We start from the raw sequence: 16,829 nt of genomic DNA on the forward strand, positions 1-16,829 counted from the left end.
AGATAGAACATAACCTCCTGTATTGCTTAAAGTCCCTGCTCCCCTAAATCCGTCTTTGCTTTGATTTCAGTTTGTTTAGTGTTGTCATCCAGTGTCAAAGTGACACCAAATGTTTTGCAGTCAATCTGTAGATACACACACACTGATCCATATCCCTAAACCTGACCAATCCCAAATATGAGTCCTAGTTCCCTCTCCATTAGCTGCTCTGACAGCCACTCAGTATCGCTTGTGGTTAGCTAGTAAAAATCAAATGATAATTTAAGGTACAGTAAAGGCCAATATAGAATGCTGAAGGAAACCACTGAAACCACCAGCTTGCCCAGCAGTTAGACCCAGTTGGACCAGGTAGATGTCAATCAGGGGTATAGCCACATGGGGGCCAGGGGGGCCACGGCCCCCCCTGGTCAGAGGTTGGCCCCCCCGTGTATGAAAAAAAAAAAAAAAAAAAAAAAAACTGAACAAAAACAGTCCCCCCGTCGACAATCTAGCGCACCCCAAACATAAGACTGGGCCGAGCTGGCCACCACAGCAATAATATCCTGGCTACGCCCCTGATGTCAATCAAACTGCTCGTGCCATATTATTGCCATGTAGTCAATCCTGATGAAAACCCTGAGGAAATATAGCGTGATAATAATAATGCGTGTGTGTGTACATACATGGAAGCGCGTGAGGCGCAGGATGAGAGCGTTGCGTATGGTCTGGATCTGGGAGGAGATGACGGACAGCACGGAGGCATCGATGCGGTTGAACTCATCGAAGCATCCCCAGGCGCCACACTGGGCCAGGCCGGATAAGATCTTCCCTACAGCCTTCACACACACACACACACACACACACACACACACACACACACACACACACACACACACACACACACACACACACACACACACACACACACACACACACACACACACACACACACACACAACTCTTTTAATAGAGACATTTAGGTGCCTTTGCCTTGAGGAAACCCCTCACCATGCGGTCCATGCCCTCTCCCTCCCGGGCCCTGGGTCCCAGCATAGGGTAAGGGTTAGGGGCCCTGGGTCATGAGGGGCCGTGAGGAGACCTCTTACCATGTAGTCCATGCCTTCTCCACAGTTGGTCACCACACAAAGCAGGCCAAGGGCCTTGGCCAAGTCTTTGGTGGACTCTGTCTTCCCCGTTCCTGCTGGTCCTGCCGGAGCTCCGCCCAGAAACATGGACAGGGCCTGGAGGACCACACACACGCACACGCGCACACACACACACACACACACACAACCACACAACCACACACACACACAACCACACAACCACACACACAAACACACGTTTTTGTACAAGATGCATGTGGATGCTAGTGATGGCTGTGTGTCAGACTGATACCAGACCTGCGTGAGGGTGAGGTAGATGCGGTCGGTCAGAGGGGTGATCACCAGCCGGCCGTTCAGACCCATGTACTCGTAGCCGTAGCGGAAGGTCGCGCTGCACTGGCGCACTGACAGGTCGTCGAGCTGCCGGTCCCAGTAGAAGCGCAGCTGGCTCTCCCACTCAAACTCCCGGGCGTCCATGATGCTGAGGAGAGAGGAGCCAGGAGTCAGAAACGGTTAAACACAATGTATTAACGATCCACTTATTACAGACCAGCTACAATATTAAGAGCACGATCAATAACGGGCAAAATGTAGTGCACAGTTCACGGGTCACTGTTAGAAATGCTATCTTGTAGGGGAGGCTTTCAATTGGTTGGAAAGATATAAATCACCATGTAATTGATCCTAGCATGAAAGGAAAAGACAGGAGAGAAAAGGAGAGGAGAGGAAAGGAAAGGAAAGGAGAGGAGATGGAGTGGAAGGAATAATAAATGAGGAGAGGAAAGAAAAGGAGATTCAAATGACCATAAGGGAACAAGGAGGGAGGAGAGGATACCTGTCCCTGATGAACTTGTCGACGATGTCTCTGGCGTGGACGTCGATGATGAGCACAGTATTGATCTTGCGGCGGTCGTTGCTCTTCATGGGCCTGGTGATACGCGTCACCAGCTCATCGATCTGCTTGTGCATCTTCTGGCCGTAGTTTTTCAGCGCCATCTTCTCTCCCTTCTTTACCTTCTTGAAGACGTCCTCCACCTCCCAGGTCCACCACACCTGGTTGGCAGCCAGGACCACCATGCCCTGGTACAGCAGCATCCAGTCCACCCTGGACAGAGAGGCACCAGGTTATCAATGTGCTCCTCACCCTGCAGGGAGGCAGCACTCACTGCCTGCAGAGTGCTGGGAAGATCTGAGAGGTAAATAATAATAATAATAATAATAATACATTTAATTTAGAGGCGCCTTTCAGGACACCCAAGGTCACCTTACAGAGCATATAGTCATCATAAATCGTAAAAAAAAAAAAAAAAATTGTGGAAAAAATAAATAAATAAATAAAAAATAAAAAATAAATAAAACAAAAACAAGACAAAACAAAACAAAAATAAGACAAAACAAAACAAAAAAACAATCACGTTAGACGTTGTGTGCGAGTTTGAACAGGTGAGTTTTGAGTTGTGACTTGAAGGTTGTAAGGGTGTCTGACTGTTTTATGTGTGGGGGGAGGGAGTTCCAGAGCCTGGGTGCTGAACAGCTGAAAGACCGGGCACCCATTGTAGTGAGTCGTGATGTGGGGATACATAGTAGTCCAGCAGAGGTTGAGCGGAGGGAGTGGGAGGGAGTGTATTCTTGGAGGAGGTCGCAGAGGTAACTAGGGGCTAGGTTGTGGAGAGCTTTGTAGGTGAGGAGTAGGGTTTTGTATTGGATGCGGTAGTGTACTGGGAGCCAGTGAAGTTGGATGAGGACAGGGGTGATGTGGTCAGATGATTTGGTGCGGGTGATGATCCGGGCGGCTGAGTTCTGAATGATCTGCAGTTTGTTGATGAGATTGGTGGGGAGTCCGGTGAGGAGGGCGTTGCAGTAGTCTAAGCGTGATGTGACAAATGAGTGAACTAGGATTTCAGTGCTGGATTGGGTCAGTGATGGGCGGAGTCTGGCGATGTTGTGGAGGTGGAAGAATGCAGTCCGGGTGATGTTGTGAATATGGGGTGCGAATGAGAGGGTGTTGTCCAGGATGACGCCGAGGCTCTTGACATTTAGGTGTGGACCTAAAGCTGCTGTTGGTACCATATGGAGAGAGAGAGAGAGAGAGAGAGAGAGAGAGAGAGAGAGAGAGAGAGAGAGAAAGAGAGAGAGAGAGAGAGAGAGAGAGAGAGAGAGAGAGAGAGAGAGAGAGAGAGAGAGAGAGAGAGAGAGAGAGAGAGACAGAGAGAGAGAGAGAGAGAGCGCTCTCTGCCTTCCCTCTTTACAACTCAAAAGAGGAAGTTCATAAAAGTGGGTAAAAAGAGCAATATCCTAAGAAAACCAATGTGCAAGTGTGGCTGCATGTTGTAATGCACTACTAAGTTTCAACAAGGCCCACCTGCTCCTGTCTTCACAGTAGTGGAAGAGGGCCTCCTTGGTGATGAGGTGATTGGTCCTCCTCATCTCCACCAGGACTCCGGTCATCCACTCCTCCACCCTGCCCTCGGCTGCCACCGGCTTCCTCAGCTCCATCACCTCCCCCTCGGCAGACACCAAGGCGCCGGCCGCCATCTCCCCCCCGGCGCCCACGTCGAATCGCAGGGACGAGATGTTGTCGTACATCTTTAAACAGTTAAGGCAAATGTGTTGTCATAAAAAACCGAAAACACAGCAGCTCTGCACGCATTAACACACACACACACACACACACACACACACACACACACACACACACACACACACACGCACGCACGCACGCACGCACGCACGCACAGATCAAGGCGTCCTGCCCTCGTCCCGCCTACCTTGATCATGTGCTCCTGGACGCACGCAGGTTCGCTGCTTCCAAGAATGCTCAGCAGCTCGTCGTCGGAGATGAAGAAGAAGCGGGGGAAGGCGTTCCGCTTGGAGTCCAGGTAGTCGTTCAGGCTCTTCTGGCAGCGCTCCAGGCCGTCGCTCAGGCCCTGGAGGTCGGCCAGGCGGTCGGGGACCAGGCAGCAGCGCTTGATTCCTGGGTCCTTCACTGTGTCAACCATTATCTACAACAGAGAAAAAACTAACAAATGAAGCTTGCACAAACATAGCACAGGTAGAAGTGCACCTTTAATTAGACGTCTCCTCTCCCAAGGATAGATTTACTCTGTGGATCTCTTTGTGGAAGAAACTAGATGTGAATAACTTGTGTTAAGCTGCCAACAGAATTGACTGGTCACAAGAACTAGTACTCTGCATCTCACTGCATGGCAAAACCACAGGCTCACAGGTGTCCGTCATCCTTGATCTACACATGACGTTATATATTAATGTTATTAGAACTGATAAGGTAACAGTTAACCTACCTTAGCCTAGCAACCGGAGTTACACAGCAGACCGGCATGCAGCCCTTTCTATGCACTAGCAAAGCAGCCACACATTTACCTTTTTGAACATCTTATCAATGTGGTCAAACTTCTTGGCCTCCTCCGGTAGCTGGGAGCGGATGTCCCCTCCGATGAAGATGCTCTCCAGGTACATCCACTTCCTCTGCACCAGCATCCACACCTGAAGGGTTGGAGGAAGCCCCCACAATAATGTGCATAACTAACTGATGTAAAGTAACTCATTAAAACAACTAACCTTACTGTAATTGAGTAGCCTTTTAGTGGACATAAGCCTAATTTACGTAGGCTTTTAGTACAATTTATAGGCTCTCTCAGAAAACGTTTTCAGGGAGACTAATAAATGCAAGATAATAGCTACGCCCACAATACTCAACAGGCCAATCAAATGAGTCAACTGCCTTCAAACAGGCCCGTGGTCACGGTTGGTCAGTCAATCACGGAAGTCAGTAATCGTCACTATTTTTATTTTTGGCAGATGCCAGAAAATGCTTTGTTAAAAGCGACAAAGTAACTTCGTTTTGAAATGACCTACTTCGTACTGCTACTCCTTCTAGTAGTAGACTGACCTTTCATCCAAGTGACCAAGTTTTTGTACAGGGGTAGGATCGGTCGGTGCTCCTTCTACCTGGGAGCACTGACCGCGGGCCGTGCTGTGACCCACCTCAATGACCTCGCCCATGAGGGACAGGTGCTTCTCCCACTGCTGGACGGTGGACAGGAAGGGGCCCACGTAGCGGCTGCCCGCCATGCTCTGCAGGTTCATGGAGTTGTCGTCCAGGCACTGCAGGACCTCCTCCACGGGGCCCAGGATGGAGCCGCGCTCCTGGGTGCCTTTGAAGTAGCGCAGCACGCTGAACTTCATCATCTCCCAGGTCTCCACCACCTCCTTCACTCCCTGTGTCGCACATCGGGACATAAGACACGTCGTAAGACACGTCAACATTGTCTAGAGGAGGAAGGGTCATCTCAGCAGAAGAAGGAAGGCCCACCTTCTCGATGCTGAGCTCTTTGACCGCGGCGGTGACCATGTCGCCGATGACGCCGCCGTACTTGTGCAGCTCGATGGAGAACATGTGCTGCAGGGTGAAGGTCTCAGGGTTCATGTCGAAGCTCGTCCCAGTTTTCTCCATGAGCTCTTTCCAGTGTCTGTAGAAAGAATAGACCATATGGAACCTAAATACTACGATACATAAGTATATGTGTATCCTAATATATAGCCTATGTGATATATTTGAGACACATGCAAAAAGGTCCAATAACATCTGAAGCTCCTGAACCTTTCTCTGAGCGCCTCGTTCTTCAGGTCCAGCAGCAGCGGCAGGGACTCTTTGAACTCCTTCATGCGTCCCTCCAGGAAGAAGGAAACAGGCAACGCCCGCACCTCTTTGGGCAGCTTCCTCAGGGTCCGGATGAAGCCATCGATGCCCTCCTGCAGCACCTGCAGGTTCAGGTTCACCCACAGCGTCTGGGACCACTCCAGCTTGGCCGCCTGGAACAGTAGAACGACATCAGAGATTCATTGGCAAATTACTTATTGCTTATTTAAGTTTTTGGTCTTGGATGTTTTATGTGCGTTATTTGTTTACTAAATTGTATAGATAAACAATTGTTCTTGATCTGTTTCGTATCGTCAAATGCCTTGAGTCTCTAGACCAATGTATGCATTGTCCTATATGGTCAGTTCGGAAAACCAATGCTTATATACAAAATACACCCTGGAATATTTGGAAGACAAAAGCACACCTTCTGAGCTCTGTAGGTGTCATAGATGAGCTTCAGACCCTTCATGTCCTTTTGTACTTGCAGAAGCTCTGGATACATGGTGAACGACAAGTCAAACAGCTTCTCAGCATTGGCCAGCTGCTGCCGTCCTCCCTCCATCTTGGCCAGTTCTGCTTCATATTTGTCCATCACAGCCAAGCCTAGATGAATGGCAGGAGGGAGTCGACCAAGAGATGGCAATGATGAGGTCAAATTATAATTGAACCTTTTTGATTGTAATAAGTAATAATATATGTAACAGTGTATATGAAAGAAGTTACTGCGGCACCTTTCTCCAAGTCGTCCCCCACAGCTCCGGGGCCATGCATGTTAAAGCTCTCAGCGAAGATGGACAGTTCCTGCGTGAACCCCTCAATGTGTTCCTTGGTGATCTGATGGAAATTTGGCATTTGACATTTTTGGGGAGCTTCAGCACAACATCTCCAGAACATCCCCTACAAACATTGACAGACCATTTGGCATATAAGCCGAATACGCTGAATAATTCCCTCTACATCCTGATAGTAATCTTAAATAAAATGCTGCACTCTGCACAAACACAAGGTTTGGCAGGCCCCAGGCTATGCACTCTGCCCACATGCTCATCGGCCTGACTGGTGTCGTCCGAAAGACCAACTGTTGTTAACGCTAGACAGCTAGGGACAGGTTGTGGAGAGGTTGCTTTGGAGGGAGGCCTGAAAAGGGGGGGGGGGGGGGAGATTTATATTTTTTTGTTTGATAGACTAGGTTGCTGGTTGTTCCAAACTGCCAACCCTAGTTTAACATATTATAAAACTATTTTTGTATGAGTTACAGCTGCTTCCCTATCCTACAACTATTGCTATTATTGTGCATTTCTGAGATGGGAGCTTAGCGTGGAACGCAGCGCACCTCTGTGAAGGTTTTCTTGACGCCGCCCAGACTTCGATCCACTAGTTTGGACTCGGTTAGCAGTGCGTCCCACATGGGCCCGATGCTCCCCACCAGCTCCAGGTCCTCGTTTGGAGCCTAGGGGACAGATAGGAAGCAGGTTGACTTTAGGCATGTACTGCCTCCGAGAATATCAGCAAACCAACCGGGGACGTAGAGAAGTGCTGACCTCCACTTTGTACATGGCCATGGTCCTGTACTTCTCCTGGATGTCAGCCAGTCTCATCTCCACCGTGAGGGACATGGCCCGAATGTCGGAGATGGTCCCCAGGACGGACTTCAGGTCCTCCAGACTGTTGGGGTTCTGCTTCAGGTTCTCTGAGAGCTGCTGCTCAGGGGAACCAAACAAAGCACACATGGTCACATCCTAGAGTCTCTGCATCTGTTTCATTCTTCTTAAGTCTTGCTGAGGTTTGGTGTTACTGATCTCAGTGCTTTACTTTATAAAATAGCCCTGTACAATGTTGTTTGTCTTTGAATTCCACTATAAGGCCTTTTATCAAATCATTTGGCCTTTGCTGTATGCAAGTTAACGAAAACAAACCAAAATACAAAGGACATCGAATTTTTGCTTTGATTAAAATATAAATAAATGTTGAGTAAGACGATAAGCTTGTAAGCTTAGCTCATCCCTCTGCTCTGGGTCTCTGATCTCCGGGTTCAGTACCGTGAACTCCTCCCTCAGGCTCAGGAGGTCCTCCCTGGCGGACTGGTTCAGGAGCCGGCCCAGGGAGCTGATCCAGGCCTGGGCGTTCTCCTGCACCGTCTGGACCAGAGGAGCCAGGTTCAGCCGGATCACGTGCTCCGTCCTCACCAGCGGCTCCGTCAGCACGTCCTGGTGGACCTTAGTGTAGAACTGGAGCTTGTCGTCGTAGGAGACGCAAGGTGGATTTTTGGAGGCAAATTTCGCCATGGCGACCTCCTTGTCGAGCTTCCACAGGGGGTAGTAGCGCTTCCAGCTGCTGAGGTAGTGGCCCAGCGCACTCAGCAGCCGCTGGATGTTCTGGGACACCATCAGGGCCAGCTCGCTGATCCGCGGCACCTGGCACACCTCGCTGTAGAAGGTGAGGGGGAGCAGCTGCTCTTCGCTGCCCCCGCCCTGCGGGGGACACTCCAAGCAGGTGCCGTGCATCCAGCGTGAAAACCTCTGGACAGTTGAGAAGAAACACATCGGGGTCATTCTTCATCAGTGGGATTGGTCGCTCTTTAAGTGATCTGAATGCAGGGTGCGCTAAAGATGAAGGCCCCACCTTGGTGCCGTCTACGCAGTTCCTGACACAGTTCATTATCAACTTGTAGACCTCGTTACTTTTGGGCTGCAGAAGAATCTCTGGGGCAGACAGGATGGTCTCAATCTGGAAGAGAGGGGTGCTCCCCATCAGGGCTTTGTTGAAGAGCTGCATGTTCCTAAAGGAGACGGCAAAGAAACAGCTCAGGCCTTTCTGGGATGAAAATCGTACGTAAGTCTAGATCCGTCGTGAGCTCCCCGGGCAAGGACAACACATTTCCTTTAAATTACCTCTGCACCATCTGAACCAGCGAGTCAAACACCTTGTGCTCCCAGAAGCTGTAGTACTTTGCCATGTTCTTGGATCTGCCAGTGCTGGTGTGCATGATCAAACTCTCCACCTTGATGAGAATAGGCCCAATGGAAGAATACTTCCTGGTCAACACATTCAGATCCTTGGTTCTCTCGTGTTCGATGCGCTCACAGAACTCCTTCACCCCTGGAAGAAAAAGACCCCATACAGATAGCGGTTATGAACCTTCAACTATTCGACACCATGTCATTCAAGGGTCATTCAATCATTCTCACACATCTTCACCTGGCAATTGGCTGCATTTATCTGGTGATGGAAACTTGAAGAGGTTGGCCATCTCCATGGCCTGCAACTTGGCCTCGATTTCTCTTTCATTCCTCTGAATGGGAACCACGAGAGACTCGAATTTGGAGGTCGCTTGGATTCCGCGTGTGATGAAGTCCGAGATTCCTTAAGAAAATTGTACGTGAAGAACAAGTCTCAGATGGCCTGCTCTTTACTCAGTTATTTGGCTTTTATCTCATATCTGCCCACAATTCTATCTGTCCATAAAATAAGTGGGTCCCCCCGCAGGAGTGCCGTTCTGTGGGACTTAATAGACTAGATAAATAGTGGTAGTTCAAGTATCTGTACCCAAGGAGTTCCAATTGAGCTTCTTTGAACCAAAGTACATCACTCTCCTCAGCTCCCGGATGTGGTCCTGCAGCAGCAGGAACTGAGGATGGCTCAGGCTGTCCATCAGAGAGCTGTAGCGGCTCAGCAGGTCTGTCAGCCCGTCGTTGTATCTGCACACAGAGTCTACCTCAGGGGTGCCCAACCTTTTTTGACCCAAGATCTACTTTTCAAGTAGCCAACCTCCCGAGATCTACCAGCAAACCTACCTTCAAGCGGGGAGGGGGGGGGGGTAGAGAACAATTGTTGACGGGGGGGGGGGGGGGGGGTAGAGAACAATTGTTGACGGGGGGGGAGGGGGGGGGGGGGGGGGGTTGTATCGTGAACCTACGGACTTCAGTGGGGGTTTCATTCCGTCTGCGCACGGCACCTTCTCAACGATAATCAATAATCTTCCTCCCACTCAGGGTGAAAATGGTAGGTCTTAGCTTGTTTCCCCTCAGCCATGCCAACGTTTAGGAGTGTGTAACTACTGTTGACGGCTTTCAACTGCTGTTAACAGCACATGCGCTACCGCACGTATATGTCCCGCGCAAATTTAATTTTATTTAAAAAAAAAAAAAAAAAAAAAAACAACTTTTTTTTTTTTTTTTTCTTCACCCCTCGCGATCGACTTGGGATCTGTCGGCGATCTACTGGTAGACCGCGATCGACTGGTTGGGCACCCCTGGTCTACCTCCTTAGTCGCATTGTGAATTATGAATAGAATTACAACTAGGCTGAATGGATTAGTGTAACAATTGTTATTGATGTGATAAATCCTCAAATGATCGTACAATAGCAGGAACTTCTCCCCCTGCAGAGCAACGTTGCGAGCCAGCTCAGGCACAGAGAACCCGAGATGCTCGAGGCGCATCGTCTCAGAGATGATCTCCTTGATCTCGGGGGCAAAGTTTAGATGATATGTCACGTTCTTGTCCAGCTCCTGTGTTGAAGGATCCTAAAGTTCAAAAGGTACAATGAAGACATGATATCATGTTTAAAGAATGCAACATGGCTCATACGTCTGTGGAGCCTGAGGGGAAGAATGCCACCCACCATCTCTCTCTTGGCCTGGCCGCCTCCAACAGCAGCAGCAGAACGGGCCACGGCCAGTATGTTTCTCTTCATCAGCAGGGGCAGGATATTCTCCGTCTCGACTCGCCAGCGCTCGTACTTCTGCAGCTCATATTCCCTCATGCGCTTCCCAACCTCCAGGTATTTGCCCTTCGCCTTAAAGGAACAAAACATGGGAGACCGTTAGCATCATGCAGCAGCGTGGAAGTCTCCAAAGGGAACAGGTGCTCTGCTCTGACCTTCTTGCCCTCCTCACTCCCCAGTAGATCCTCCATCTCCTGGAAGCACAGGATGGGGTTCTTGATGCGCTGGTAGAGAAGGCGCACCCAGGATATCGCTCCTGCCACCAGGGGCTGGTTCTTCAAAGGAGGTTTCTCTTTGTGGACATCAAAGTTCCTACTGATCATGTCCACCTAGCCCACCAGCACCCAGACGAACATGAAGATTTCAGTTGGATTCATCATGCATTTTCCTTGTTGTTACCTTACTTGTTATTTTGTCTTCTATATCTTTGTAGACAACTTAGACACTACTGTAATGTTATGTAGACATGATTTTGTGTTTACAATGGAGAATAGTATAGTGATTGATTTTACTGGCCTACCTCTTTGCAATACTGAGCAAGAATGTCATTGAACTTCTTCATCATCTGTTTGTTGAGAGCTTCTCTAGACCGGACGTGTTTAAACTTCAGCAGCATGTCAAACGCCGCTGTGGCAGAACGCAGCTTCTTGAAAGACTGGTCGATGAAACTGATGACTTCTTCTTCAAAATCCTGGAAACAGATACATGCTTGCAATGAATTAGCTCTGACAGTATTAAGTATTTTAGTATTTAACCTTCTCATTGTGCAGTTCTTCTACAAGAGAGACCTGATATGCCAACCATTGAACTCACCATAACCTTTGTATCAAAGTCTTGCATGATGATGTGCCAGTGGCTCCTCTTCTTGATGCTGAACGGATCGAAGCTCACTTCCTCTATGGGCACAACGAGGAGTTCCACCCGGCGAAGCACATCGTCGATACGTTTGGGATCCCCCGTCACAGCCTTGAGCTCCGGTCCAAAGATGTTAGAAAACTCGTCTAGGATCTTAAGAGGCAGATCATGGTGGATATGGGAGTCGAGCAGACCTACTTTTCCAGAGTTAATTTGTTGTCTATTTAATTTCCCACATTATATACTATGACTGAAAGGTGTTGGTGTTGTTCTCTGTTCCTCACTGACCTGCAGAACATTGTGGAGGTCTTGACAGATGGAGGCCATGTAGTCCGTTTCCTCAAAGAGCCTCTTCCGGTCAAACTCCCAGCGAGGGTCCCCGGCTGAAGACTCAATCAGCTCTCGTGTCTTGAAGTAGCACTCCTTCCACTGGTCCAACACCTTCTTTCCATCCAGCACCTTGGCCTTGGCCGCTTCCCTTTTGTCTCTGTCCAAATAATAGAAACAAGGAAATCCAGTAGAAATGATGTGGGGGGTAAACTATTAGGTACTGGGAACAGGCAAAGTACAGATCCCTGATCAGCTGGGATCCGATGGAGAACACAAACCTAAACAGCACACGGACATTGACAACTCGCTTAACGCGCTCGGCCAGTTCCCAGGCGATCCGCTCCATCAGAGGGACCATGCGCTCGTCCTTGTTATAGTGGCTGGAGATGATCCACACCAGCCTAAGGCCGTTCATCATCTGAGGGGTGGTGGTCAGGATCACACCGAAGTCTGCTCCTGTGGCCAGGTTCTACCACAGAGTCGCAAACAAAACCACAAGTAACTAACCACACCGAGAGAAACACAAACATTCAATATGACTATCAACACAACCAGGAGCATTTAACAACTCCAGGAATATGAACACAATATTATTGTGAAGTCAAATAAAAAAAACTTTTAGACTTAACTATAAAATCCTCGGTAGCAGTCGGCTAGTTGGTGGAAAATGGCTGACCTTGAAGTGCCTCTCCAGTGTGCTGAGGAAGCGGACGTTCTGTCCGGCCTCCACACAGTAGCTGTTGAGCTCGGCCACAGACAGCTCCAGGTTTTGGACGGTCACTGGGTCCACTTGAGTCAACACCTCCACGATCCTCTTGGCCGCGGGCAGGTTGAGCTGCTCACTTAGAGCGCTGAGGATCGCTGACCGCTCCCGCCAGAAATCTATCTCCGCTATGGGACCGGGAGCCTTTAACGCACAGAGCCACACAGACACACGATGAGACAATGACCAGGAAGGTCTTCTGAATAGCTGAGACATGGTTGTGTAAGTAGCCTGTAGCCTAAAAGGAGGAGAAGATACCGCTCCACACACCTGGGGCCTCTTCTTCAGTTGCTCCTCGATGATGATGGTGATCTGAGCTTGCCAGTTCATCACACACTGCTCCAGCGTAACCACCACCTCTGGGCTCGACACCAACACACCCACCTCTTCTCCCAGGTCCATCTCAGGAATGTGCAGCTTTATCCTCTCTTTAGATCACAATCCAGATCCTCCATATATTATATTCCAATAGTCATAATACTAAATAGTAAAATAAGGGAGTAAGTCAATCAAACGTGGTTGCACTTTTAAGAACTTTAAGTCTCTTTTGTCTTTTGCTTTGTTTTGTATTCTAAACCATTTCAGCATACACTCGCCAGTTGCCTTCCTAAATAAGTCTGTTCTTAATGCCTGGTTCCAAAAGGGAGAACTAAAGCTAGCGGTGGACCTTTCCCTGTCACAGCACGTTGTTCTCCCCTCCACAGACCCACCGTCCAGCTGCTGCAGGGTGGTTTTGATGTGACCCAGGAACTTGTGAGTGCTGTTGAGCAACTCGTCCCGCATCAGCAACGTCCCCGGGGACTCTGGTGGTCCGTCTCCCTCCGCCTCTGTCGCTGGGAGGCGGTTCAGCTGGCTCACAGAGAGCAGGGGTAGGTAAACCTGCAGGGGGCAAGTCAGGAAGGTAAGTACACCTTCAGGGGGCAAGTCAGGAGGGTAAGTATACCTTTAGGGGGCAAGTCAGGAGGGTAAGTACCGGTACACCTGCAGGGGGCGGGGCCTAAGGGGTCTAAGTACACCTGCAGGGGGCGGGGCCATCAGTAGGGTAATACACCTGCAGGGGGCGGGGCCTCAGGAAGGTAATACACCTGCAGGGAGCGGGGCCACAGGAGGGTAATCCACCTGCAGGGGGCGGGGCCCACAGGAGGGTAAATCACCTGCAGGGGGCGGGGCCTCCGGGGGGTAATACACCTGCAGGGGGCGGGGCCGTCAGGAGGGTAATACACCTGCAGGGGGCGGGGCCCACAGGAGGGTAAATCACCTGCAGGGGGCGGGGCCTCCGGGGGGTAATACACCTGCAGGGGGCGGGGCCGTCAGGAGGGTAATACACCTGCAGGGGGCGGGGCCCACAGGAGGGTAATACACCTGCAGGGGGCGGGGCCTCAGGAGGGTAATACACCTGCAGGGGGTGGGGCCCTCAGGAGGGTAATACACCTGCAGGGGGTGGGGCCCTCAGGAGGGTAATACACCTGCAGGGGTTGGGGCCCTCAGGAGGGTAATACACCTGCAGGGGTGGGCCCCTCAGGAGGGTAATACACCTGCAGGGGGCGGGGCCTCCGGGGGGTAATACACCTGCAGGGGGCGGGGCCGTCAGGACTCTCTCTTCTGGCATTCAGTCATTCGGCCGTCGCTTTCATCCAAAGCAACTCACAGGTTGAGAACAATCTGAGAAATCCATGGGATTACGATAGGAGTAGCTGCAGTGCAACGGACCACTCTCAGCTGTCAAGACCACATTAGTTTCTTCATTGATTGATTTTCAGCTGTAGCTTTTTCAAAATGTCCGTTGTTGAGACAAGCTGTTCTTTGCTCTGTTTAGGTTTTACACTTTTTGGGACGTTGTGTTTTGACTACAAAATAGATAATTAAGGGTTTTATTTGGCAATAGTAATGGAAGTGGTACTAGAAGTAGTACTAGTAGTATCAGTGGTAGTACTACTGCTATAATGCTAGCAGTAGTAGAAGTACTACCAACATTAGCTTCTAGTTGCTACTAGTAGTAGAAGCTAAGCAGTGTGCATGTATACGCACATGGTTGAGGACGTCCCTCAGCATGACCAGTGGGTGTCCGCTCAGCATGGTGACCTCTATCAGGCGTGGCATCATCTCGTTGGCTTCACTCATGTCTAATGGCTCGACCACGGTCTCTGCAAGAGGAAATATAGACCCTGGGTCACACACGGTGCTGTACATCTTACCCCCCCCCCCCCCCCCCCCCCCCCCGACCCTGGAGTAGCACACAGCCCCATTGGTCTATGGAGAGCAACACAACATTCATCACAACTGACTGGATACTTTGACACGCTGCTGAAGAGATAAGGATCACTGGGAAACCCTGATATATACAGAGTTAGGGTTTGAATGATCAAATCCAGAACAGCTTCAAGGTGCTGAATGGAATATTGAAGAGCTATTATTTGAGTCATTTGTCAGCCCTGCGTCAGCTCTTAATAGGTAAACTGCCCTCCGAGAATATACGTTTTGAGGTGATAGCGACTGCATCCCCATTTCTGACCAATAAGGGCATCTCTTCCCTGATCTTACCCACAGAAGTAGAAGGAACATTTTCAATTCACAGGATATAGTACAACTAAACAATACTATATAAGATTTAAAATAGTCTTTCCTTTCATATATTCAACCACACAGTGGTGTCGCTCACCCTTTGTGTTCCTGAGAAAGCAGAGCAGGCTGGAGGTCATGAACCTCTCTGGAACGCGGTCCACAGCGACATGGAGCTCCAGGTGGTAGACCACTTCGAGATCAGAGCTCTGGAGGAACACCCACACTCAGCAGTGCTCAGAACATCATACAAGGTTAAGAATGATTAATGTGAAAGTTATTCTATCGTGGGGTAAGAATTACGGTATAAATAACAAAAACTCAACATTGTGAGGGCTTCAAGAACTACAATTTCCTCAATAACCAGGTGAAGAGGGGATGTGCTCACAGTGGAAGGAGGTCCATCTTCTTCATCCAACTCATCTGCCTCCTTGGTGGGATTCCCAGAGTCCTTCTGGCTGTGGTCTGAAACACCGACAGGGGTGAGGAACTCATTCAAAGAAGTCCAACCGTACTAGTATTGGTATAGCAAGCCTAGTATTATTGTGTATTTAGCAGGTCCAAAAGCTGAAATCCAACCTTAGACAAGCTAATGCTTTGTTTTGTTCTGAATGACCTGTTCACTACTAGGGCGGACACTCAAACTCATTGTTCTGTGGTAGGAGGGACAATGTACGCTATGTTCATCTGTATCATTACAAATAAAATAATATTTTACTACAATCAATACATTTGTGAAACAAATAAGTGTCTAATATATGAATAACGAGGCTAATAAAGGAGTAAAGGTCAGTGGGGTACAGTAAACCGTCATGGTACCAGGGCAGGACTGCCACCTACCGGCCGGGACGGGGACCTCTACATGGACCTCCTCCTCCCGGACCCCTCTGACGAAGAGGAGCGCTGAGGCCGTCTCCTCCTCGGTAACGCTGTTCAGAAAGGCGATTATCCTCTGCTCATCTTCTCCATCGCCTCGACTCAGCAAGTCTTCAAAGCAGTCGGGACTTGGTAACTGGAAGTAGGAGAAGACCCGGTCCCGGATCCACTCGACCCTCACATCGTAATGAACCATGTTTATCTAGTTCCAGTTGTTAATTAAACCGTGCATTTCGCTGTTTGACCAATTTCTTAATCGGTCGTCAATAAACGTACACTTAATCTATCCAATGTAAAATGCTACGCTACCTTCTACATAGACGGGATACGAACAGACAATTCGGCGTCGACTCAGCTGTTGCTATGACAACATGTAACTTCCCCGACTTCCATGCTGAGAGGGTCATGACTTGTGCGTTATCCCGGTCTACCGCTGGACGAGGACGCTCAGGATTACGAGTTTATTAAGTTTAGACGTTCCTTTATACTTTTTATTCAAACCATTCTATAGTTCTACCCTAGATGGGCTAGTAACTAATCACAACAAAAACGAGGAGGAAAGAGTTTGGATAGTTATGATAAAATACATGTATTTGTCAGTCAACAAAAAAATAAAAGATCAAAGGAAACCAGGGAATGTTTTGATACAAATAAGGACATTTGCACATGCATGCATACATTCAGACAGGGCATTTCAGATCAATTTAACTTAATCACTTTAATTGAAGGTCTTGTCTAATAAGAGGAATAAGAAAAAACTATAGGCAAATATTGAATAAATCAAAGAAAAAGAAGATGTCACAGTGTTACCAGTTTTAAACCATATGTCCCTTGAAAATAAGATGCATCTTAAATGAAAGCTTATTGTATGATGTTCACATACCCCATCATTTAACAAAGTAAAGTGATGAAAACACAAAGAAAAACCTTACCTTGGGACAATTATTCATAGTACAAAAAATCATCAGCTTCA

General features: G+C 48.9%; 1 protein-coding gene across 1 annotated transcript in view; it reads right to left on the reverse strand.

The window, feature by feature from the left end:
* The window catches only part of dnah10 (dynein axonemal heavy chain 10), a 41,739-nt gene extending 24,980 nt beyond the window's left edge, over positions 1–16,759 (reverse strand). Inside the window, exons 1-33 of the mRNA XM_056591644.1 lie at positions 15,821–16,759; positions 15,369–15,445; positions 15,081–15,189; positions 14,450–14,565; positions 13,132–13,300; positions 12,692–12,849; positions 12,335–12,565; positions 11,937–12,127; positions 11,617–11,815; positions 11,287–11,481; positions 10,994–11,164; positions 10,629–10,802; positions 10,372–10,545; positions 10,110–10,273; positions 9,295–9,446; positions 8,947–9,111; positions 8,640–8,847; positions 8,371–8,527; positions 7,788–8,267; positions 7,290–7,448; positions 7,082–7,198; positions 6,480–6,582; positions 6,173–6,351; positions 5,707–5,918; positions 5,419–5,575; positions 5,091–5,324; positions 4,467–4,589; positions 3,854–4,087; positions 3,448–3,671; positions 1,921–2,190; positions 1,383–1,566; positions 1,086–1,220; positions 663–815 (exon numbers count right to left, since the gene is read on the reverse strand). Of these exons, the coding sequence (XP_056447619.1) occupies positions 663–815; positions 1,086–1,220; positions 1,383–1,566; positions 1,921–2,190; positions 3,448–3,671; positions 3,854–4,087; positions 4,467–4,589; positions 5,091–5,324; positions 5,419–5,575; positions 5,707–5,918; positions 6,173–6,351; positions 6,480–6,582; positions 7,082–7,198; positions 7,290–7,448; positions 7,788–8,267; positions 8,371–8,527; positions 8,640–8,847; positions 8,947–9,111; positions 9,295–9,446; positions 10,110–10,273; positions 10,372–10,545; positions 10,629–10,802; positions 10,994–11,164; positions 11,287–11,481; positions 11,617–11,815; positions 11,937–12,127; positions 12,335–12,565; positions 12,692–12,849; positions 13,132–13,300; positions 14,450–14,565; positions 15,081–15,189; positions 15,369–15,445; positions 15,821–16,052 (6,006 nt within the window). The 5' untranslated portion in view covers positions 16,053–16,759. The remainder of the gene's footprint in view (positions 1–662; positions 816–1,085; positions 1,221–1,382; positions 1,567–1,920; positions 2,191–3,447; positions 3,672–3,853; positions 4,088–4,466; positions 4,590–5,090; positions 5,325–5,418; positions 5,576–5,706; positions 5,919–6,172; positions 6,352–6,479; positions 6,583–7,081; positions 7,199–7,289; positions 7,449–7,787; positions 8,268–8,370; positions 8,528–8,639; positions 8,848–8,946; positions 9,112–9,294; positions 9,447–10,109; positions 10,274–10,371; positions 10,546–10,628; positions 10,803–10,993; positions 11,165–11,286; positions 11,482–11,616; positions 11,816–11,936; positions 12,128–12,334; positions 12,566–12,691; positions 12,850–13,131; positions 13,301–14,449; positions 14,566–15,080; positions 15,190–15,368; positions 15,446–15,820) is intronic.
* Between the last annotated feature and the right edge of the window lie 70 nt (positions 16,760–16,829).

The sequence above is a fragment of the Gadus chalcogrammus genome, chromosome 6 (assembly GCF_026213295.1).
Source record: "Gadus chalcogrammus isolate NIFS_2021 chromosome 6, NIFS_Gcha_1.0, whole genome shotgun sequence".
In the NCBI taxonomy this organism is placed as follows: Eukaryota; Metazoa; Chordata; class Actinopteri; order Gadiformes; family Gadidae; genus Gadus; species Gadus chalcogrammus.